The 24,297-nt window shown below is 42.4% G+C and overlaps 1 protein-coding gene across 2 annotated transcripts in view; it reads left to right on the forward strand.

The window, feature by feature from the left end:
- The window catches only part of LOC124122883 (AP-2 complex subunit alpha-2-like), a 79,571-nt gene that overhangs the window by 21,253 nt on the left and 34,021 nt on the right, over nt 1-24,297 (forward strand). For both annotated transcript variants that reach the window (XR_007218759.1, XM_048386352.1), the window contains exons 3-10: nt 6,581-6,649; nt 16,152-16,294; nt 17,217-17,410; nt 19,182-19,311; nt 19,985-20,086; nt 21,367-21,475; nt 22,280-22,502; nt 23,997-24,093. Coding sequence is in view for 1 of the 2 variants with exons in the window: in XM_048386352.1 (XP_048242309.1) it covers nt 6,581-6,649; nt 16,152-16,294; nt 17,217-17,410; nt 19,182-19,311; nt 19,985-20,086; nt 21,367-21,475; nt 22,280-22,502; nt 23,997-24,093 (1,067 nt within the window). In the remaining variant the exon portion in view is untranslated. The remainder of the gene's footprint in view (nt 1-6,580; nt 6,650-16,151; nt 16,295-17,216; nt 17,411-19,181; nt 19,312-19,984; nt 20,087-21,366; nt 21,476-22,279; nt 22,503-23,996; nt 24,094-24,297) is intronic.

Below are 24,297 nucleotides of genomic sequence, written 5' to 3' on the forward strand. Positions count from 1 at the left end.
AGTTATATCATTGGGTGTGTCTTGACCGAATCACCGGTCGATTCCAAGAAAACGTGTGTACAGCTGATTGCTGTGTCCGGCTTAGTTTACGAGAAATGCACAAGGTAATCTTATCCCTGGATATAAAACAATGCCTAGCAGAACAATAAATACTATTTAAACGGTAAATAAACATGTCTGGTGATTTTTTATCTCAAATTTCGAATTTGTACTGACGAAGTTTCTCATCACCCGTTCGTGTGCCGGACTTCGCTGAAAGGGTACGGTGTAATTTTTTTCTGCGCATAATATTCAAATTTCTTTTTTTCCAAAATATTGAACCCGCTAGAGGGGGGTGCGCATTATACATGGGTGCGCACTGTACTCAAGAAAATATGGTAATTGCGAAATTAAATGTTATTTCACCTGATATAGTCGTTTGTCATTTATGTACATTATTCACGAAACTATTCAGATAAAAAATCATCAAATATTCCGCCATTGTGAATATCAGGTGTGTACAGGTGTGTGCTACGTAGTAGGTTGTACTAGGTTCACAGGTGTGATACGTAATAGATTGGGTGGCAGACTGATATTAAACAAACATCGTGCGTTTATAACGGGGAAATTAGGAACTTTTGCTGCCATATCGTAAAAATGTCAAACCCCACGTGGACCTCACGTGGGCTGTGAGTTGAGAATACCGGGAAAAACGAAAACTATGATCATTGAAAAAATCGAAACAGACTGGAATACGTAGTTACCAAATAGACATAAAATTTGAAATTTTATGAAATAGAATGGGAAGAATTCTTTTTAAGAGTTAAAGTATTATGAAACTTATTTTAATCATGATACTTCATACTATTTCGAAAATATACATATTTTCTAAAATCCTGACTCCGCATTTAGATGCCAGTGACTACATTTGTAATTACCCACTAACAACACGTAATGGCGTCGCCGTTCGATTCAAAGCAGAACTTTTTACTTTTTGAAACATTTGATTATTATTTGCGACTAAACAGAAAGCGAAGGGGAGAAAACTGTATCTTAGAGTGAATCTGTTTATATCTAGCGATAATTACAAGGACAGCAAAACAAATAAGTCAAATGTGTTGCAGTAAAAACTTTTAGTTGTCGAAAAAATACATGTCATTATCAATAGCATTATATTCATATCGATAATCGTCCCAACCTTCTTCCATCGATGATAATTACGATTATCGATCTAAATCACCAGCCCTAGAAGGGATACAATGTAGTTATTGACTGTGCTGACAATACTCAAATAATCTTTTTTTTCAAATGATGTTTGGGTGGGCACTATATGAAGTACTGAGTGTTCACTGACCAGCTGGTGTATATGGAGTGTCTATTGACTTACCAGCTGGTGTATATGGAGTGTATATCTACTGACCAGCTGGTCAATATGGAGAGTATATCTACTGACAAGCTCGTGTATATTAAGTGTCTATTTACTGACCAGCTGGTGTATATGGAATGAATATCTACTGACCAGCTGGTGTATATGGAGTGTCTGTTGACTGACCAGCTGGTGTATACAGCGTTAGAAATTGGCACCAGTCCTATAGTCCTTGCTAAACTACCCAATAGTTAAGGTATCACAAGGACTAGTAGAAATTTGCCATTTTTAAGGGGTTTGCTTTATGTTATCATTATCAGGACTAGTGGCCTGAAACTGTTAGTTTCTACCCCTGGTATATGGAGTGTATATCTACTGACCAGCTGGTGTATATGGAGGGTTTATCTCCTGATCAGCTGGTCTATATGGATTATCTATCTACTGACCAGCTGGTGTATATGGAGTTTCTGTTGACTGACCAGCTGGTGTATATGGAGTATCTATCTACTGACCAGCTGGTGTATATGAAGTATATATATCTTCTTGTTTAATATGGGATACATCTAACTACGTGTTTCTCAGTTCTCTGCCAAACTTCCCCACAACCCCACAACCCCACAACCCCACTTCCCTGACCACCCAACTTCCCCCATCACCCCACTTTCGCCGTACCCTGTTAGGTGTCAGCAACATTCCTACGACTGGAAGCAAAGTTCCAGACTCTTCTCCATTTCTTCTCAGACATTGACTTTGTCGCAGTCATAACGGAAGACCTGGGAAGATCTGCGTGATGAGCATGATGAGTGGGCCCATTGGGTTCAACTGTTTGTTCATCCTGATAAGATTCTCCTTACTTGATTGTCATCATCAAAGGTCACCAGCACAAAAAATGTGCTGATGGGCAATATGTATTCAGTCACTAATGAAGCATCTGATTAGCTCCATAAAACATATCTCCTCTGCAGCTTTCTTCATCTCTTGGTGAACTGGTTACTTTATCTCTTGATGAAGGGGTTAAGCCAGAATTCTCACACAGTGTGCGCAGGGAAAGAGATGTGTCATCCATTTTAAGTTTGATTTGAAGACTGATCCTGTGCTGAACCTAGTGAGTTCATGTGTTTGAAGTCATGATGAGAGGCTCCTGGAATACGAAAAGTCTGTGGTTGCATAGTTATGAACTAGCTGTGTAAATAAACCTGTACGATTCCTCACATTGGTTCAACGCTGTATGAAGTGGGACACTCACCCAGTCACTCTACATCACATAAAAAAAAGGAAATGAGGCACCCTGTATGAGGTGTAAAACTCAGTCTAAGTCACATAAATAGTCCCTAAAGCCCTTAAAAACAGCAAATTTCTACTAGTCTTTATGGTACCTTAACCATTGGGCAGTTTGGCAAGGACTATAAGACTAAAGTACTCATGGAAATGAAAAAACCCTGTTTTGCTGGAATTAATAATCGACACAAAGCATTACGTAGATGTAAATACGAAATAACAAAACAACTGGAAAAGTACTAGTCTTGACATGGCAAAAACAGGCTATAGGCATTATGCATTATCAAAACAACAATAAAAATAACAACTATGTTTATGTACATAATAATAATGACATATAAGTTGTTGTTTGAGAAGGGAATATGTTACTTTTACGTTCTGATATTTTGACGATGATTCACTGTCCCACAATCATGACAATGCCACTCACAAATCACTAACCACTGACAAATCACATGCAGGTGGGTTTCAAGCACCTGTTTTCACCTGTCGTCAAGGTGTCATAGGTCATGGACATTCACCTTGATTTACTAACATCTGGTTATGCTCAGTTTCACAATAGTCTGTTTTGTTCATATTTTTACATACTTTTACGTGTAAAAAGACATAAAAACCTTTGATACGCTGTATTTGTGCCAAGGCCCCATTTGTACTAATTGAGTTGTTTGAATATTTATATATTTTGTATATTAACTGCATTTATTTAAAATCTGAGATCGAAAAAAGTTTTTTTTTCATTTCAGTGAGTACTTTAGTGCCAGTGTTTACTGCCATTGATATACACTCAAACACAAAGCCATCAGCCATCACAAGATAATTTGTGTCATGTCAGTGTTGTAGAATAGATAAGAAATACCACGTATTGGAATGATTCAATCTGTTCAACTCGTTCAAACCTAAACTGTGTACTTTGAAATACTGTCCCTGCCATAATCAATGTTGGAATCTAGTGTTGTTCTGCTTCATTGTTGAAGTACCCAACTCCTGTACCCAGAGCTTATAGCATATTTACATAATCCATGATCCACGAGCATGAAGTGGAGTTTTGATGACTACAGTAATCTCATCATTATTTGCTTTTCCTTCATGTTTCTCCATGTTCCCCATTAAAGAACACAAGATGTTTATGAAATGAATTCACCGCATAAGCTCCCTGATATTTAAGTAAAGAGAAAGCTAAAGAAGTAACGCGTCGTGACCGCGAGTCAGTTTGTTAATAACATACATCAGCATGATCAGCGAACGTATAATTCCAGTTTTACGATGTCATGCAGCAGACCCTAGTTAGGCTGGAAGTGATGCTTGGTGAATACACTGTATTGATTTCACTACAGCCCGATATAATATTGACCGGTGTTGTGTTTCGTTGCCGTCAGTTCTGTAAATCGCAGCGTGCGCTGCGGCCGCGAGGGCCACAGGGATGGGGGAATAATGGCCGCAATTGGATTGTGATTGTATCTGACTGCCGGGGCAACTTCAGTCGGTGCTAATTACATTCATGTTGATTGGGGGCCTGTTATGACGAGCCGTATAACATTGGATGCGTTTATGTTGAGCTGGTTGGGCCATCAGATGTGTAAACATATTACTGAGCTGACAACACAGTTTGTGATGGAGCTGCTGGTTGGTTGGTTTGTTGTTTAATGCCGCACTCAGCAATATTCCAGCTATATGACGGTGGTCTGTAAATAATAAAGTCTGGACCAAACAATCCAGTGATTGACATCATGAGCATCGGTCCACACATTTGGGATACAATGACATGCATCAACCAAGTCAGCGAGTCTGACCACCCGGTCCCTAAAGTCGCCTCTTACGACAAGCATGGGTTGCTGAAGACCTGTTCTGACCCGGATCTTCACGGGTCGAGCTGTTGGTATCGGATCCTGTACCTACAATGTTGAGTAGGGCGAAGTGGTTGAAAACAATTCAGCTGAATGACACCTTAATTTATGAATTGCTTCCCTTGAATGTGCCAGGATCCACAGGTTGAGTCAAATTCAACCAGATTGTTCTCTGCTTTTTGGAGACCACCTCTGTAGATAGAGCATCAGCCCTCAAAACATGTATACGATTCCCCTACAGCCTGAATGGTGATAACATATACAACTCCCCTAAAGCCTGAAGAGTAATAACATATACAACTCCCCTAAAGCCTGAAGAGTAATAACATATACAACTCCCCTAAAGCCTGAATAGTGATAACATATACAACTCCCCTAAAGCCTGAATAGTGATAACATATACAACTCCCCTAAAGCCTGAATAGTGATAACATATACACCTTTCCTTGAGCCTGAATAGTGATAACATTTACACCTTTCCTTGAGCCTGAATAGTGATAACATATACACCTTTCCTTGAGCCTGAATAGTGATAACATTTACACCTTTCCTTGAGCCTGAATAGTGATAACATATACACCTTTCCTTGAGCCTGAATCATTGTGAATAGTGATAACATTAACAACTCCCCTAAAGCCTGAATAGTGATAACATATACACCTTTCCTTGAGCCTGAATAGTGATAACATATACAACTCTCCTTGAGCCTGAATAGTGATAACATTTACACCTTTCCTTGAGCCTGAATAGTGATAACATATACACCTTTCCTTGAGCCTGAATAGTGATAACATATACGACTCTCCTTGAGCCTGAATAGTGATAACATTTACACCTTTCCTTGAGCCTGAATAGTGATAACATATACACCTTTCCTTGAGCCTGAATCATTGTGAATAGTGATAACATTAACAACTCCCCTAAAGCCTGAATAGTGATAACATATACGACTCTCCTTGAGCCTGATGTTATAAGTCCCCTATTGATACCCATTAACATCAGACAAACACAATCCAGCAAGTTGCATGTCTGGATGAGTAGCCAAGTCCCCCTTTGGCTGGTAACCCCCCAAGGAAGTGTGTGGTGTGACATCAAGAGACTTATGTCATAAAACGGAAGGTCCAGGGTTCGATCCTTGGCCGCGTCATACAAAAAGACGTTAAAAGATTGTACTTGTTGTTACCCTGTCTGGCGCTCGGCATTAAGGGGCTAAAACAAGGACTGGTCGGCTCGGAGTCAGTATACTGTGTCTGAGTGGGGTATTCATGTTAAACTGCGGCATGGTATCTCAGTGAGCTAGCACTATAAATCGGCATCAGTCCGGACTAGCACAAGCAGCCACACACACACATACACGTGCATGCACGTCGCTATATAAGTGCAATAATCTTGGACGCGACGTTAAACCCAATTTCACCTCACCTATGTCATAAAACCCACGATGTCCTGCTTCAGAGTGAAAACACATCAGCCTTTGCGGCATGTGAATCTTAATTACTCTGCATTTTCATGTTATGTGTTTGTTCAATTTCTATTCCCCTGTCTTCTTTGCCTGCAATATATGGAAGCACCTGCTGCATCCATTGCGAGCTTCAGCCATCATCTGCCTGTAAAACCTTATCTCCCTCAATGCCAGACAATCAATATTTCTTGTAATTATTGTCCAAGTGTTTAAATGAAGGATGTTTTCATGACTTGAAAATGTTTCTCTCCAGCTTGCAAGGAGTTCTCTCTTGAAGACCAGAGAAATATTTTGTGTGGCTTTTGCCCTTGTGAAACTGATTCAGGAAGTATTCTTGTTTGTTTGTAGCCCCTCTCAGCAACATACCAGTCATTGCAAGACAGGATCGGGTGGTCAGGCTTGCTGACTTGGTTGATGCATGTCATCGCATCCCAATTGCGTGGATCAATGCTCATATCAGTCATTGGATTGTCTGATCCAGACACAATTATTTACAGACCACCGTCATATAGCTGGAGTATTGCTGATTGTGGCGTTAAACAACAAACAAACAAGCATTGTTCATATTGTTTCTGTTACTATGGTTTCAGTGCTGTATTGAGCTTCGTTGCTGGTAGATAATCACAACAGTGTATAATTTTTGCTTTACAGGCAAGAGTAAAGAAGCTGAAATTAAAAGAATCAACAAAGAATTGGCCAACATCAGAAACAAGTTTAAGGGTAAGTAGATAGCCCCTTAACATCATGCTTCCAATCAATCAGCTGTCTGGCATGTCCTGGGTTTGATGCCCCGAGTCGCCCAGTATCCTTGGTTACCATACACAAGCTCTACCGTATGCATTGCTTCAGGCTCTCCTCCCACATCAGCAGGGATAATGCTAGGTTAGGGCCTTGTACTTTTTGCCCCTAAATTTGAAAAATGGCCCACATTTTTAAATACAATGGGGCATTTTAACATTGTGCTGTATGGGCAAGTGTTGGTGTACCCCTGGAATATATGAAATTTTCACATAAAAGGCCCACGTCAAAACAATTCCTGGGGTGAACCCTGCATTACTATGAGAACCTGTAATAAAAATGTACCAATATGTATCAACTTAGAGTCACACTCACTCACTCACCCACCCACTCATTCACTTGCTGTGATATTGCTTGAATATTGGTGTCACATGAACCCCAGCTCACTGAATATCAAATCTGGCATGTCAGCAGCTTTGGTGTTGGAATGTTCTCTGAGTGCAGTGGAAATCACAAGTGTTGTGAAATATGAAGTCCCCGAGTTTTGTCACTATGCTACAGGAAGTCAGGTAGAACATGTGTTTTAGGCCTGAATCAAAATGGACTCAATGGAAAGCAAGCTGTGTGGACCTGTAGAGAACTGAATATTCTGTTACCTTTCTTGTATTTGCTAGTGGTTGTTTTGGCATCACAGTAACATCCTATGTGGAGGATAGATATCGGTGGCAGTAACCTTGCTGCACACTCACTCCTCCAGCCTGACCTCCCTTGTATGTGTCAAAGACTAGCCTACAGACAGCCTGACACACCTCCCTTGTATGTGTCACACTCACAGAGACTAGCCTACAGACAGCCTGACACACCTCCCTTGTATGTGTCAGAGAGACTAGCCTACAGACAGCCTGACACACCTCCCTTGTATGTGTCACACTCACAGAGACTAGCCTACAGACAGCCTGACACACCTCCCTCGTATATGTCACAGAAACTAGCCTACAGACAGCCTGACACACCTCCCTTGTATGTGTCAAAGACTAGCCTACAGACAGCCTGACACACCTATCTTGTGTATGTCACAGAGACTAGCCTACAGACAGCTTGACACACCTCCCTTGTATATGTCAGAGAGACTAGCCTACAGACAGCCTGACACACTTCCCTTGTATGTGTCAGAGAGACTAGCCTACAGACAGCCTGACACACCTCCCTTGTATATGTCACAGAGACTAGCCTACAGACAGCCTGACACACTTCCCTTGTATATGTACAGAGACTAGCCTACAGACAGACTGACACACCTATCTTTTATATGTCAGAGAGACTAGCCTACAGACAGCCTGACACACCTCCCTCGTATATGTCAGAGAGACTAGCCTACAGACAGCCTGACACACCTCCCTTGTATATGTACAGAGACTAGCCTACAGACAGCCTGACACACCTATCTTGTATATGTCACAGAGACTAGCCTACAGACAGCCTGACACACCTATCTTGTATATGTCACAGAGACTAGCCTACAGACAGCCTGACACACCTATCTTGTATATGTCAGAGAGACTAGCCTACAGACAGCCTGACACACCTCCCTTGTATATGTTACAGAGACTAGCCTACAGACAGCCTGACACACCTCCTGACACACCTCCCTTGTATATGTTACAGAGACTAGCCTACAGACAGCCTGACACACCTCCCTTGTATATGTCACAGAGACTAGCCTACAGACAGCCTGACATACTTCCCTCGTATATGTCAGAGAGACTAGCCTACAGACAGCCTGACACACCTCCCTTGTATATGTACAGAGACTAGCCTACAGACAGCCTGACACACCTATCTTGTATATGTCAGAGAGACTAGCCTACAGACAGCCTGACACACTTCCCTTGTATATGTACAGAGACTAGCCTACAGACAGCCTGACACACCTATCTTGTATATGTCAGAGAGACTAGCCTACAGACAGCCTGACACACCTATCTTGTATATGTCAGAGAGACTAGCCTACAGACAGCCTGACACACCTCCCTTGTATATGTACAGAGACTAGCCTACAGACAGCCTGACACACCTCCCTTGTATGTGTCAAAGACTAGCCTACAGACAGCCTGACACACCTATCTTGTATATGTCAGAGAGACTAGCCTACAGACAGCCTGACACACCTCCCTTGTATGTGTCACAGAGACTAGCCTACAGACAGCCTGACACACCTATCTTGTATATGTCACAGAGACTAGCCTACAGACAGCCTGACACACCTCCCTCGTATATGTCACAGAGACTAGCCTACAGACAGCCTGACACACCTCCCTTGTATAGGTCACAGAAACTAGCCTACAGACAGCCTGACACACCTCCCTTGTATGTGTCAAAGACTAGCCTACAGACAGCCTGACACACCTATCTTGTATATGTCACAGAGACTAGCCTACAGACAGCCTGACACACCTCCCTTGTATATGTCACAGAGACTAGCCTACAGACAGCCTGACACACCTATCTTGTATATGTCACAGAGACTAGCCTACAGACAGCCTGACATACTTCCCTTGTATATGTCAGAGAGACTAGCCTACCTACAGCCGACTAGAAAGAGGATTGGCAAATTGTTTGTCAAGAATTGTAGCTCATGCTATCAACCACTGGTTTGCCAGATTTGATTATTTACAGGCTGCTTTGATATAACTGGAGTATTAGTGACCATTGCATAAGAAATAAAACAGTAAGGAAACTGTCATTGTATTCTGGAAAATATGCAACTATTAGTTGCAAAAACCTATTAAAAATACTGAAAACCACGCCTATTCACACACCTCCAGGCCTCATTGTGCAGGGTTTCCATTTATTGGATATGAAAAGAAAACATTCACACCCTCAAGGATTCGTTAAGTTTTCCTTTCACAAGAAGAAGTAATGGGGTTACAATGTAGGCAACATGTCCTCCAGTGGCCAGGGTGTGGACTAGGGGGCGATGCTCCATGTGTTTTGTAATGTTGGGTAAATGTCAGCCAGATGGCGGGGGCACTGCCTGCTGTAGGCATGTACACCAGTCTGCAACATACACACACACATATATACAGCTATGTGTGTCACTGTCTGCTTCGTGTAGCACACTTGCTGGCTCAGCTTCTCCATGCCACCTTAGAAATTGGCACTCGTCCTGTATACATGTGTATAGGGCTGCAACGAATACACTATGAGGCGAATACGATTTGTATCATGAATATAGGGTAACGAATACGAATATTTATTCACGAATACAATAACAAGTCAGAAGCTGATGTATTATTTGTTATATTCAGTGAAGCAATAACAACATACATTATTTAACATGGTTTGTTAATGATTAATATATTATACATTTATATAATGCACTTACACAGGTTCTCGTATCTGCTCAAATGTGACAATGACTAGTGACCACAATACTGTCAAATTAAATAGTATAAGTGTGTTGTCTTTTGAAGAAATTTATGCATATAATATTTTCTTATGGATATTTTTATGTAAATGCACATGCTTGCATATACATAAATATTTGATTCTAGTGACCACAAATACAGAATTCAATTCATGAATGGATACGATTTGATTCACCGAACACAAGAGTGAATCGTAACAGCCCTAGTCCTGTAGTCCTTGTCAAATTATATAAAATATATAATAGTTAAGGTATCATAAGGACCAGTAAAGATTTGTCATTTTTATGGGTTTTGCTCTCTGTTATCATTATAAGGACTAATGGACTAAAACTGTTAGTTTCTCCCACTGCCATGTCTCTGGTGTCATGAGGTTTTGCCGCTATACTGTTTGCATCTAGAGCCCCTAAATCTTTGTCTTCCAGTTGCAGCATCAAGGTTATATCATGGACACCTTGACTTCCATGCTTAATGGTGACCACGTTTTACCATTGTACAGCACAGGCCTCAATTTATCTGTATAATACATGCACAGGTGCAACCTGTTATTGAAAAGGGGAACCTCGGCGGTAGAAGCTAACATCTTTAGTCCACTGGTTCTTATAATGATAACATATAACAAAACCCTTAACAATTTCTACTAGTCCTTATGATACCATAACTATTGGGCAGATTGGCAAGGACTATGGGACTAGTGTCAATTTCTAACACTGAACCTAATATTTGTCACATCATGGATCTTTGAACACATTACCTCTCAGCTTTATTTACTATACTACATCACTAATCCCTGTGTTTTGTGAATTTTCATGCTTTCTTTGGCTTGACATCACAAAATGGTGGACACTTCAAGATTATGTGCACGTTCCTGAAACTTTCTGCAGCAATATGCCATTAATTTGTGTGACACGAGCAGCAGACCTACCTGTGTTTCAACTTTGATAAATTTATGGGATCACCGTGTTTTGTCTGGTGCAACTAGGTTTTCATGTCAACATGCACCTGGTGCAAGTTAATCAAGTCCTGCAGTTGGATGTCACAGGGTCTTGTCACTGCTGCTAACAGGTTAAGTTTTGTGGGCCAATAGCTTTAGTACAACAGCCGGACACAACAAGGTCCTTGGGACCCCTCTTGTTCAACATCGTCTTCCCCAAAATCAACAGATGAATCCTCTTTAAGATTGCAATACAAAAATATTTTGATCACTTCATAAACATGATGTTACCTTAACTGCTGTGGGTTCCAGATTCTCCAAGAGAGTTCATTAATGTTTGGGGGTAAATTCCAAAATAATTATCTTCCTTGTCCTACTTCGGGGTTGTTGTTTTTCATTTTATCAATTGTGTGTACTATTGTCCTGAAAACTGCTAACAGTCTTCCATGACAGGTGCAGTTTTCAGGACAAAAGTACAGGACTGCTAACAGTCTTCCAAAACAGGTGGGGGCGGTCGGGTAGCCTAGTGGTTAAAGCGTTCGCTCGTCACGCCGAAGACCCTGGTTCGATTCCCGACATGGGTACAATGTGTGAAGCCCATTTCTGGTGTCCCCCGCCGTGATATTGCTGGAATATTGCTAAAAGCGGCGTAAAACCATACTCACTCCATGACAGGTGACACTCATGTGTTAATCTAATTGATTTGACCATGTTGGGACTCAGTGTGTACACACACATGGTGGAGATTGCATGGCAAGGAGAGACTGATTATCAGGGTAATGAAGACGGCAGTTGGATTTGTTTGGTTTGATGCTAACAAGTTTCAATTTGATTTCAGCATGAATTAATGTCAGTGTGCAACTGAAGTGTTAGACTGAGCGTGTATGATCTGGTGAGAATGATGTGTAATGTTGTTTATTAACTCAGAACTGTAATTTATCATCAGTGATAGACTTGGACTCATGCAGGCTGTGACTTAATCCACTTGTCTGAAGCCCTTGTCATGTAAAGTTGTGTTTGGTCTTGTAGGCTTAGCTAAAAGTAGTACACATTGTAACACTCGACTTGAAAAAGATGCTCAGAGCCAAGAGCCAAAATAAACACCTACATGCGTTGGATGTTTTTGATGTGTTAAACTAAAGACAGTACCGTAAACACCAACACCAGAAGTACCATGCCAACAAATTTGTACTGAAGTACCCATTTTATCCTGTTATTACAGTGATCTGATAAATCTGTTTACAAAATGTGTTCATTGTGCATCTGGACTTAGGGTAATAATCTATTTTATTGTTATTTTATTAAAATTTTATTCAATATTGTTCACATGAATTTTTACGAAATAGTGTGTATCGTGAACCAACTCACGGTTATTTTCAGCAACCACTGTCAGATAATCACTATTGGCGCCCTGAAACGAACCTCCAGCAACAGAGAGTGGATAGATGTATGATATGTTCCTGACGTTGACTTGCTGAAAGTCATTTCTTGTAGTTTGACTATTATGTGTCAACATAAAGTTTTCGTGTTCAGAATGGCTAGATCGCGGGAAGTTTCCACTGTGACTGGTCAAACGGTTCCATTTGTAAAATATAATCAGCTGTACCAAAGTAAAATATGCCTCAGGAGGATGTGTTTAGGTACACAGCCTACTGTCTGGGTGTGACGTGATCACTATGTGATATGGCTGTTATATCATGTTGATAGCACAGAGAACATGTCAATAGAGATATGATAACACGATAACACATACATGTGAGCTTTGCTGGTAATGTCTCTGAGACACTCTGTGTTATCACCAAACTGTAAATACAATCATTACACAGCGTTAGTTTATTGACAGATCTTTTCCTAATTGTCCTGAAATAAATTGGAAACTTGTCAGGGATAAGTAATGTCAAGACAACCCCAAGCATTCTGTGTTTCGGTTAAAAGATTTGGGGAACATGTATACTCTAAACATTTTAAAGGTCGATCGGGTAGCCAAGTGGTTAAAGCGTTCGCTCGTCACACCGAAGACATGGGTACAAATCCTGACATGGGTTCAATGTGTGAAGTCCATTTCTGGTGTCGCCCACCGTGATATTGCTGGAATATTGCTAAAAGCGGCGTAAAACCATACTGACTCACTCACTATAACAATTTACTGTTGATTTATAATGAAATTAACAATCTTTCACAAATACAATCCAAACATGTTTCGCAAGTCAATGACTGATGAACAAAACAACACATTGCAACACTTGCTGGTACACAACCTTCCAGGTATGTGAACTACTCAAAAGAAGTTAAGGATCACCCGATTCTTTCATATTGGTAAACATGGTAAAGGTAATCTGTCATGGCATGAGAGATTAACTATTGTAATATGAAAGAATCAGGTGATCCTTAACTTCTTTTGAGTAGTATATAACAGAACTCCACACAGCCAACATGGTGTATGGTAGCAGGCAGATTAAGTAAAGCCCATGTTATAAATCAGTTACACTTCAGTTTGTTGCTTCATGGTGCAACCAGGGCTTGAGGGATTATGTTCCATTCAGCCTAAGACCACCTATAAACCTCGATCCCGCTGCCGTCGTAATCCTGGGAAAGTCTGTGCTGACATTGAAGGGTGCTTGTGGTTGTCATTAATGTTTCATGGTCGTTTTGCAGTCAAGGTGAAGTCATTACTGTTTCACAGAATTGAATTTCAAGGATGGGTGGTGTTTTCTCTACAGGGTCAGGTTTCCTTCTTCTCCATGAACTATGTTTTGTTGAAGACACTCATTGCTTGTATGCTGTGGAGGATGGCATCAGAGATGGACCCCGTCTCTTCGTTTGCCTCCTCCTCACCAAGGCACAAATCTATAGTCACTGCTCTGTAACTCACCAACTCACCCTCAAGTATTCACTCACCGACTTGCCCGTTCAGTCACTGACTCAACCAATCATACATTCACTCACCATCTCACCCATTCACTTACCATGCTTACCGACTCGCTTGTTCACTTGATGTCTCGCTACGTCACCATGCTGTACTAACCTTTTACTTAGTCACTATGCTCCATCTCGCCCTACCTTACCCCACCCTGCACCCTGCCCTATCTTGTTCTTCGTTGTGCCAACTTAGCCTACCTTACCCACCTTACCCCACCCTTTCCCACCTTACCAAACCTTCCCCCACCTTACCCCACACTCCTCATCTTACCCCACATTGCCACACCTTACCCCACCCTCCCCCACCTTGCCCCACCCTTCCCCACCTTACCCCACCCTTTCCATCTTACCCCACATTGCCACACCTTACCCCACCTTGCCCTACCCTCCTACCTTACACCACCTTGCCCCACCCAACCATGTTCCCCCACATTGCCCCACCCAACCATCTTCCCCCACATTCCCCCACCTTACCTAATATTGCCCCACCCTCCTCCACCTTACCCCACCTTGCCCAAACCTTCCCCACCTTACCCCATCCTCTCCCATCCTCTCCACCTTGCCCCACCTTTTAGTCAAGGCAGCACCTCCTCAGGGCTCTCCTGACCATGAGTCTTGTTTTGTTGAGCTATTGATTACTGTAGGAAGCACTGTGGATGTTAGTGGACATGAGGCCTTTGATGCCTGCCACTCTAGGGATGTACTTCCCAGTGCTAGACTGCAATCTGCCATTTACACCAGGACTTGCACTGATAGACCACATCTCCTCAGGGACAAGTTTCCCCAGCCGATCATATTGCTTATTTACGTGTTCATCAAGCTGTTGAATACGAGGAAGATTCTGTGTGCGGTACCACATTTACTCTCTTCAGTTGAGATTGGTTTTCATGTTATGTTACAATTTGGATTTGATTTACATTGAGATGAATCATCAGCTATTATATATATGCAAGATACGTACAATAGTCCAGTTGACAAATGAGGCTTTGCATAATTCAAGGTTCTATTTGTTTATATCATCATATATGATCATGACAAGAGCTTTTAAGTTACAGGGAGATGTCAGTGAACAAGTGTGTGTGTGTGTGTCTCTGTGTGTCTCTGTGTCTGTGTATGTGTGTGAGTGTGTGTGCGTGCGTGCATGCGTGTCTCTGTGTGTGTGTGTGCGTGCGTGTGTCTGAGTGTGTGTGCGTGTGTGCGCGTGTGTGTGCGCGTGCGTGCGTGCGTGTGTGCGTGTGTGTGTGTGTGTGTGAACATTTTTGTATTTCCTTCGTCGTTTTAAAAGTGACTATCATCATGTCAATATTTTGCAAAACAGTTATTTTAAGTATTCAGACTTTGAACGTCGCAAGCTGGTTCAGAAATTTGTCTGTTAGCAACAAAAACAAATTTTTCAAAACCTGTAACATGGTGAATAAAGTCATTGGCATCTCTTTCTAGGATATCAGCGGTATTTTGAACAGCAAATAGTTGATAATGCAGAAACAAATATTAAGGGATAACGAGCATGTTTTACATTGGGAGTATCAACTCCTTCCTACTGGCTGCCGTCTATGATTGCCGATATGGAGAACAAATGTTCATACGAGACTTTAAATTTATAATAAGTTAAGTGATAATAATTATGGTTTGTTCATTCGCTAGTGCCAAATTTAATGTCAATTACAATTGTGTTTATTATTGTTCAAAGCAGTTTTAAGCCAAACGCACACACTCAGCAGCAAAAACTGCTGTAGTGGCTCGTATGTTGACACTCCCATACTGTTTGTCACTTGATGGAAGGAAAGGGTCCAGAGAACTACTAACAACAGAGTTGAAGATTAAGAATGACAGATGTCCTTTTCATAAAACTGATGTCATGAATCAAGTTTGGGGGTTGGTTTCCAGTGCAGAAAGACAGGAGTGACCTCTTAATTTAAGATTGGAAGAGTTGGGTAGCCTAGTGGTTACGGTGTTGATTAATTGACTGGCAGACCTGTGTTCGAATCCCCACATGGGTACAATATGTGAAGCCCCACCCTGATATGATTTGAATATAGTTTAAGGTGGCTTAAGACCCTATTCACTCCTCACACTGACTGTTTGTTGTTTATTGTCGCACTCAGCAGTATTCCAGGTTTATGACGGTGGCCTTTACTGACGGCACTGGAGAGGCCGTTCATGCTTAAAGGTGGTGCCTGTCGTAATGGATGACTATCTGTTGCAGGAGACAAGACCCTCGATGGCTACCAGAAGAAGAAATATGTCTGCAAGCTGCTGTTCATCTTCCTGCTCGGACACGACATTGATTTCGGTCACATGGAGGCAGTCAATCTTCTCAGCTCCAACAAATATACAGAAAAACAGATTGTGAGTATCAGGATTTCCCAATACCAAAAAATCAACAATCCCATTACCAGATAAATCCCCCCAAGGGCAGTACGTGTTTTTTGACTGAATAGTGATTACCTTTCTTCACTTGTTTATTCAAATGTTCAAAGAATGTTGTTCTTTGAACTGCTTATGTTGAAAGTCTGCCAACAACATAGTATTCCCTGTTGCTGTTTCCGTCACACAAAGAAATTGAAAACTACAAGCGGCGCAGTAGCGAGAAATACATTTGCTGATATGATTTAAATAGAGTTTTATGTACAGGTTTTTGAAGGAGGCTTTCAGATTTACTCATTTGTGAGGATGTTCTGAAAATTTGTTTAATAATTATGTTCATAAAATCACGATGGTGGGTCATTGGGTTAATTACCTGTCTTGTCTTGCTGGGCTCGATTCCCTACACCACCGTAGACATCTGGGAAAGAATAGGTCTTCATGCATGCCAGAAGAGGTGATTGTGCTTGTCGTAAGAGGTGATTGTGCTTGTCGTAAGAGGTGATTGTGCTTGTCGTAAGAGGTGATTGTGCTTGTCGTAAGAGGTGACTTATCCTTGTTGTAAGAGGCGACTAATGGGATCAGGTGGTCAGACTCGCTAACTTGGTTGAAGCATGTTATTGTCAATGCAATGCTCATTATATCAATCACTGGATTGTCTGGCCCAGACTTGATTATTGACAGACCACCATCATATAGCTGGAATTATTTTAGTAACCACAAATTTGTTAAAATCTGATGGCTTCCCCCATAAACATCTCCAAATTTTGGACCACTCTCCATTGCAAAGAAGTTTCAGCTGAAAAGGAAAATATCCATTTTCATCCCTGAACCACTAACTCACTCACTCACTCACTCACTCACTCACTCACTCACTCACTCACTCACTCACTCACTCTGTCTGCAGGGCTACCTGTTCATCTCCGTGCTCATCAGTGCTAGCAGTGATCTCATGAAGCTGGTCATACAGTCAATCAAGAATGACCTCGGCAGTCGCAACCCCATCCACGTCAACCTGGCACTGCAGTGCGTCGCCAACATCGGCAGCCGTGAGATGGCCGACACTCTCAGCTCCGACATTCCTAGGCTGCTGGTCTCGGGGTAAGACACAAAACAAGTTTTGTAACCAATGGAATTTAAACTAAAGCACAGGTGGGGGCACCTGTTACCCAGTTAGCTGAGGTGCTGCAAGGATTTGTATCCCACAGAGATGCCACAATCCTATGATCCTGTGTTCAAATCCCTGATTTGTCCAAATAAAGGTTTGCGATGTTACTGCATCATACGACAGGTAATCTGTGCATGTCGGTTTTTCCAAAGTGGTAAACAGCCATCACTGCAAAACTGCAAACCTTTCATAGACTGAAATACTGTCCTAAGCATAGTACCTATGCTCATTTCTTTGTTTCATTGTATGGTAGAAAGTTGTTACTGAAATAAAAAAGATAGTGATTCAATTTGCCTCCCAGCATCACATCGTTGAGATCTCAGTTCCATCCCTCCCAGTTCCCCAATATTTCTTACATCTAGTTGATGAAGGTTATTGGAAACAAGTGATGTTTTCCCGCCTTGCGCATGCACAGATGCAGTGTGACAAAGTATAGGCTCTACCTCAAAACTATTGGGATAAATTGGCAGCGTAGAGGACGTCTGTTGAAAAAAAATAAAGATTTTATAGTGTGATTATTGTAAAAACGGAATTTATGGCTATGAGGTAGTATTCTCAGAATTATACACAGTGATAGCTATTGTTTGATTACTGAAATAAAAAAGATAGTGATTCAGTTTGCCTCCCATGTCACATCATTGAGATCTCAGTTGCATCCCTAGAGATGAGGGTTTGTTGTGTTGAGATTCTCCTGGAATAGAAACCTAACTGATGATATGAAACAAGATCCCCCTGATGACCCCGCAGGATCAGTGATGCTAAAAATGTGAAAAATAAGTCATAAGAATAAATTTCATGCAAGTCTGTTCCAGTGATATGATCCACTTTGTGTTGAGAAAAGAGTTGTTAACAATGATACGGATCACTCTCAGTATTCCTCAGAGACCTGTGTGTTATCTCCAGTATATATTATCATTGATATTTTAGACCCATTCCATACTGTAACTTCGATTTGAGTTTCATTTGAATGACTGTGCTAAATTCTGAGAGTGACATTCTGCGGATTCTACTTATTGACTGTTACAAGCTATGGTAGCGAATGGATCTAGGCTATTTATCACAATATATAAGATAGCTATGCGATAAATCGCAAAGAACAATGAAGAATGAAACCTGGTTTATTTCCTGATAAAACCTTGTTTTATCATGACGCCATTTGTAGGGATTTGAATATGCACTCGCAACTTGATCATGTTGATGGCGTCATATATTGGACGACGTTACTTTTGAGGGGGAAGTGTCCAGTAAGTTGTTCCCCACAGATGTAGCTGGGCTATGCGGATCCTAAGCGTGAGAGATATGACAGTCAGTATTAGGAGAAAAGGTACAGATGATCAAAGTGAGGATTGTGAGAATGTGCGGAAAATACCAAACTTAACCCACCTGTTCGTGAAATGGACTTGTCCGACACTTTTCCTAAGGTCGAATTCGATTCATGGAGTCATCATTTGTAAGATTTGGGTAAATGTTTTTAAAACTTGTACTATTTATCAACATACTTTAGGAGGCTGTACATAATGTTGATATCTCATATAAGAAATAAAAGACAAGTGGGAGTTGTTTATTGTACAATAATACACTGCAGGGAGAAAAAAACACACTGCATTATCAAGGATGTTTTTTTCCTCTGGATACAAAGTAATCCATGAAGATTTCCATTGATGGCAATCCAGGTTCTCACTGCATGCATAATTGCCCTTCCAGCGACACGATAGACTCCGTGAAGCAGAGCGCCGCCCTGACCCTCCTGAAGCTGCTCCGGTCCTCCCACGACCTGATCCCCATGGGGGAGTGGACGTCCCGGATTGTCCACCTGCTCAACGATCAACACATGGTGAGAGACATGCACACTCTGCACACACCTGAATCTAGGGTTCTGACTCTTGGGTTCTGACTCTAGGGTTCTGACTCTAGGATTCTGACTCTAGGGTTCTGACTCTAGGGTTCTGACTCTAGGGTTCTGTCTCTAGGATTCTGACTCTAGGGTTCTGACGCTGTGAAAAACTTTTGTCAATAAAAAATTTAAAATTTCAGATTAAACATCACTAGACATGATGATTTACCATTTTGATTGTATATCTTGTTATGCTAGGCATTGTTTTATGCAGGGATTAAAATCACCATAAATTAAGCCGGAATTAGCAATCGGCTGTACACACGTGATTTCCCAATCTACTGGTGATAACGTGAAAACATACAGAGTAATAGAACGGAAAAGAATTGAGGATGCAATAAGGATTGCATCAACAAGATTAGCTTTGTTAATTCACTACGGATTTGTTCTGGCTTATGTGCCACACATAACATTTTGCTACAGATTTCGAGGACCAAGTTAATACCTTGGCTTAATTGAATTATCTACAGTCATATACGGTACAAGCCACTGAATGTTGCCCCTACAGAAAAACTGTTATCATGTTTAGAGTTCTCAAGCATTATGATAAATATTGAGATGTTTGATAAAGTTTTGTGAGAAATGAACGTTGACCAGCCTCGTTGTTTTTCAGGGCGTTGTGACGTCTGCAGCCAGTCTGATTGAGGCCCTGGTCAAGAAGAACCCAGAAGAATACAAAGGATGTGTCTCATTGGCTGTGTCCAGGCTCAGCAGGGTAAGTCACACCAGCAACAGGGGTGTGATGCAGGTCAGCAGGGGTGTGATGCAGGTCAGCAGGGGTGTGATGCAGGTCAGCAGGGGTGTGATGCAGGTCAGCAGGGGTGTGATGCAGGTCAGCAGGGGTGTGATGCAGGTCAGCAGGGGTACGATGCAGGTCAACAGGGGTGTGATGCAGGTCAGCAGGGGTGTGATGCAGGTCAACAGGGGTGTGATGCAGGTCAGCAGGGATACGATGCAGGTCAACAGGGGTGTGATGCAGGTCAGCAGGGGTGTGATGCAGGTCAGCAGGGATACGATGCAGGTCAACAGGGGTGTGATGCAGGTCAGCAGGGATACGATGCAGGTCAACAGGGGTGTGATGCAGGTCAGCAGGGATACGATGCAGGTCAACAGGGGTGTGATGCAGGTCAGCAGGGATACGATGCAGGTCAGCAGGGATACGATGCAGGTCAGCAGGGATACGATGCAGGTCAGCAGGGATACGATGCAGGTCAACGGGTACGATGAAGGTCAACAGGGGTGTGATGCAGGTCAACAGGGGTGTGATGCAGGTCAGCAGGGATACGATGCAGGTCAGCAAGGATACAATGCAGGTCAGCAGGGATACGATGCAGGTCAGCAGGGATACGATGCAGGTCAGCAGGGATACGATGCAGGTCAACAGGGATACGATGCAGGTCACCAGGGATACGATGCAGGTCAGCAGGGGCACGATGCAGGTCAGCAGGGATACGATGCAGGTCAACAGGGATACGATGCAGGTCAACAGTGATAGGTGGGGTACATATCAAGAGGGGTGCGATGCAGGTCAGCAGGGGTGCGATGCAGGTCAACAGGGTTAGGATGCAGGTCAAGAGGGGTGCGATGCAGGTCAACAGTGATAGGTGGGGTACATATCAAGAGGGGTACGTTTCAGGTCAACAGGGTTACGATGCAGGTCAACAGGGATACGATGCAGGTCAACAGTGATAGGTGGGGTACATATCAAGAGGGGTGCGATGCAGGTCAGCAGGGGTGCGATGCAGGTCAACAGTGATAGATGGGGTACATATCAAGAGGGGTGCGATGCAGGTCAGCAGGGGTGCGATGCAGGTCAACAGGGTTAGGATGCAGGTCAAGAGGGGTGCGATGCAGGTCAACAGTGATAGGTGGGGTACATATCAAGAGGGGTACGATGCAGGTCAACAGGGTTACGATGCAGGTCAACGGATGTGACGGATGATGTGATGAATGGATGATAGAAAAAGAAACATGCCAGCACGCTTGTTGTTTCAGATTGTGACGTCCTCCTACACAGATCTCCAGGATTACACATACTACTTCGTGCCAGCGCCATGGCTCTCCGTCAAACTCCTGCGACTCCTGCAGAACTACCCCCCTCCAGGTGAGACATGCTGCTGTGTTAGGAAACAAGGAAATGGCTCTTTACCTCACTCACTCATGAAATACAGGAGCTATCATCATGTGGCTAGGACTGCCCAGTATACCAGAAAACTGCAATGTGCTTTTCAAACTGTAAATATATTGCTGTGTTCCCCTATGCTGGGTTTAACAAATATAACAAGTTTTGTTATTATTTGTATTGTTTAACCAAATACAATATGAGATGAGAGAATCAAACCAATTCCGGTTTGCCAAACAATGTTAGGGACCCTGGCGCTATGTGGAAGGGCGGCTAGCGAGGGAACACTATACATGTTATGAAAGTGACTCTTGAGTTTATTCTTTTTATTCATGTATGAACATCCAGGACCTCAGATATGAGGTGGGCGTGACCAAAATGCAAATATCCGATTGGCCAAAAAATATTTCCGTATCCCTGGTTAGGGGATACATATTAATTGTGACGTGAGATTGGGTTGGATGGCTCGGGGATGGTCAAGGGCACTGCAGTTATCTGTGCAGAATTGCATCCCTTGGGCGCGCCATAAACTTGTGATCGTGTCTTGGATCCAGTGCACTCCGATTGTGTTTCTTGGTTTGTCAGCACCGTACCCATGGGTTTCACCAAAGTGGTCAACGTCAGAGGCCTCGATCTCTTTGGCTTTTCTCCCACATTGAGCTAACACACCGTGATATAACTGGAATCGTGTTTAAAGCATGTTAAACTGTAAAACCAACTTTCTCACTCTTGTTAGGGCAGTTATGTCTCTCTGCACACAATCTGATGTGTCCTTTTCTTCCACAGAGGACCCAAGTGTGCGGACCAGACTTACCGAGTGTCTGGAGACAATCCTCAACAAGGCCCAAGAACCTCCAAAGTCCAAGAAAGTCCAGCACTCCAACGCCAAAAACGCTGTCCTGTTCGAGGCCATCAACCTCATCATCCACATGGACAGCGATCCCAACCTTCTTGTCCGAGCATGTAACCAGTTGGGACAGTTCCTCCAACACAAGGAAACAAACCTCAGGTGCAGTTGTCTCCTCTTGTTTACCAGTCACCCAGCCACAACAAGGAAATGATTAGATTTTCAACCATGCCGGCCTCACTCCATTTCTCCTTGCATCTTTTTATAATTCCTGCAGAGGGAGAAAACAAATTTCCTTGCTTCATCAACACGGATGCTTTGTTCAGTTTGTTAAGAAATGTCAATCAGGTCTTGTTTTTTTATAAGAAATTGATAAAAGTCTAATCAGTTTTTTGTGGCTGGGTGAAAAGGTAGCTAAGTGGGAAGGATGTTTGGTGGGAATGTCAGAGACCAGATTTGTTTTCCAATTAAATGTAAAGCCCATTCTTGGTGTTCCGAGAGATACAAAATAGCACTAGTCCTATAGTCCTTGCCAAACTGCCCATAGTTGAGGTATCATAAGGACCAGTAGAAATGTTCCAATTTTAAGTGTTTGGCTACGTGTTACTTTAAAGGACTAGTATGTTTTTTCTATCCCTATGTTCCCCACCCTGATGTTCTGAAACACTGAGTCCTGATAGTGATGTCCAATCCATTTCCTGACATTCAACAGTCATCATTGGTCACACAGTCGCCATGTGGCTGGTGGTTAACACCTGGGAGGGAGCCAGTGAGCTTTTTTACCTCTTTAGTGACAAGTTATTTCTGGGTTTATTTTTGTTTTTGGCACAGGCTTTTAGGAAAAGTAAGTATTGCTAAACAAAATCTGATATGTTTGTATCAACGTAGGTGAAAATCATAATGACATGTGTTGATGAAATATGTTGTGAATGTTGCGTGATGTTGATCCTGCAATGTGTCCATGTTGTGTGGTGTTCATGCTGCGATGTGTTTGTGTTGTGTGGTGCAATGCGTTCATGCTGTGATGTGTTCATGCTGCGATGTGTTCATCTTGTGTGATGTTCATGTTGTGTGATGTTCATGTTGTGTGATGTTCATGTTGTGATGTGTTCATGTTGTGTGATGTTCATGTTGTGATGTGTTCATGTTGTGTGATTTTCATGTTGTGTGATGTTCATGTTGTGTGATGTTCATGTTGTGATGTGTTCATGTTGTGTGATGTTCATGTTGTGTGATGTTCATGTTGTGTGATGTTCATGTTGTGTGATGTTCATGTTGTGTGATGTTCATGTTGTGATGTGTTCATGTTGTGTGATGTTCATGTTGTGATGTGTTCATGTTGTGTGATTTTCATGTTGTGTGATGTTCATGTTGTGATGTGTTCATGTTGTGTGATGTTCATGTTGTGTGATGTTCATGTTGTGTGATGTTCATGTTGTGTGATGTTCATGTTGTGATGTTTTCATGTTGTGTGATGTTCATGTTGTGTGATGTTCATGCTGCGATGTGTTTGTGTTGTGTGGTGCAATGCGTTCATGCTGCGATGTGTTCATCTTGTGTGATGTTCATGTTGTGAGGTGTTCATGTTGTGAGGTGTTCATGCTGCGATGTGTTCATGTCACATGATGTTCATGCAGCTCGCTGTTCATGTTGCAGGTACCTTGCGCTGGAGAGCATGTGTCTGTTGGCCACGTCCGAGTTCTCTCACGAGGCAGTCAAGAAGCACCAGGACACGGTCATCACTGCCCTCAAGGTCAGTCTACAGCAGGCCATGTGTAGAAAGGGGGCCTAGATTCAAGTACCACTGCAGCACACTCCAGTGTACCATGTGCCTCACATAGCAGTGTGTTCATGGCACAGTGCATACGTGTGTGGTCTGGTGAAGGAATATCGTCCTGCATGTTTGCAGAGATCACTATCAGAACGCAGACTTGTTATTCAGAATTCAAAACTGAAA

This window comes from Haliotis rufescens, unplaced genomic scaffold (genome assembly GCF_023055435.1).
Source record: "Haliotis rufescens isolate VD_foot unplaced genomic scaffold, xgHalRufe1.0.p SCAF_6, whole genome shotgun sequence".
Lineage (NCBI taxonomy): Eukaryota > Metazoa > Mollusca > Gastropoda > Lepetellida > Haliotidae > Haliotis > Haliotis rufescens.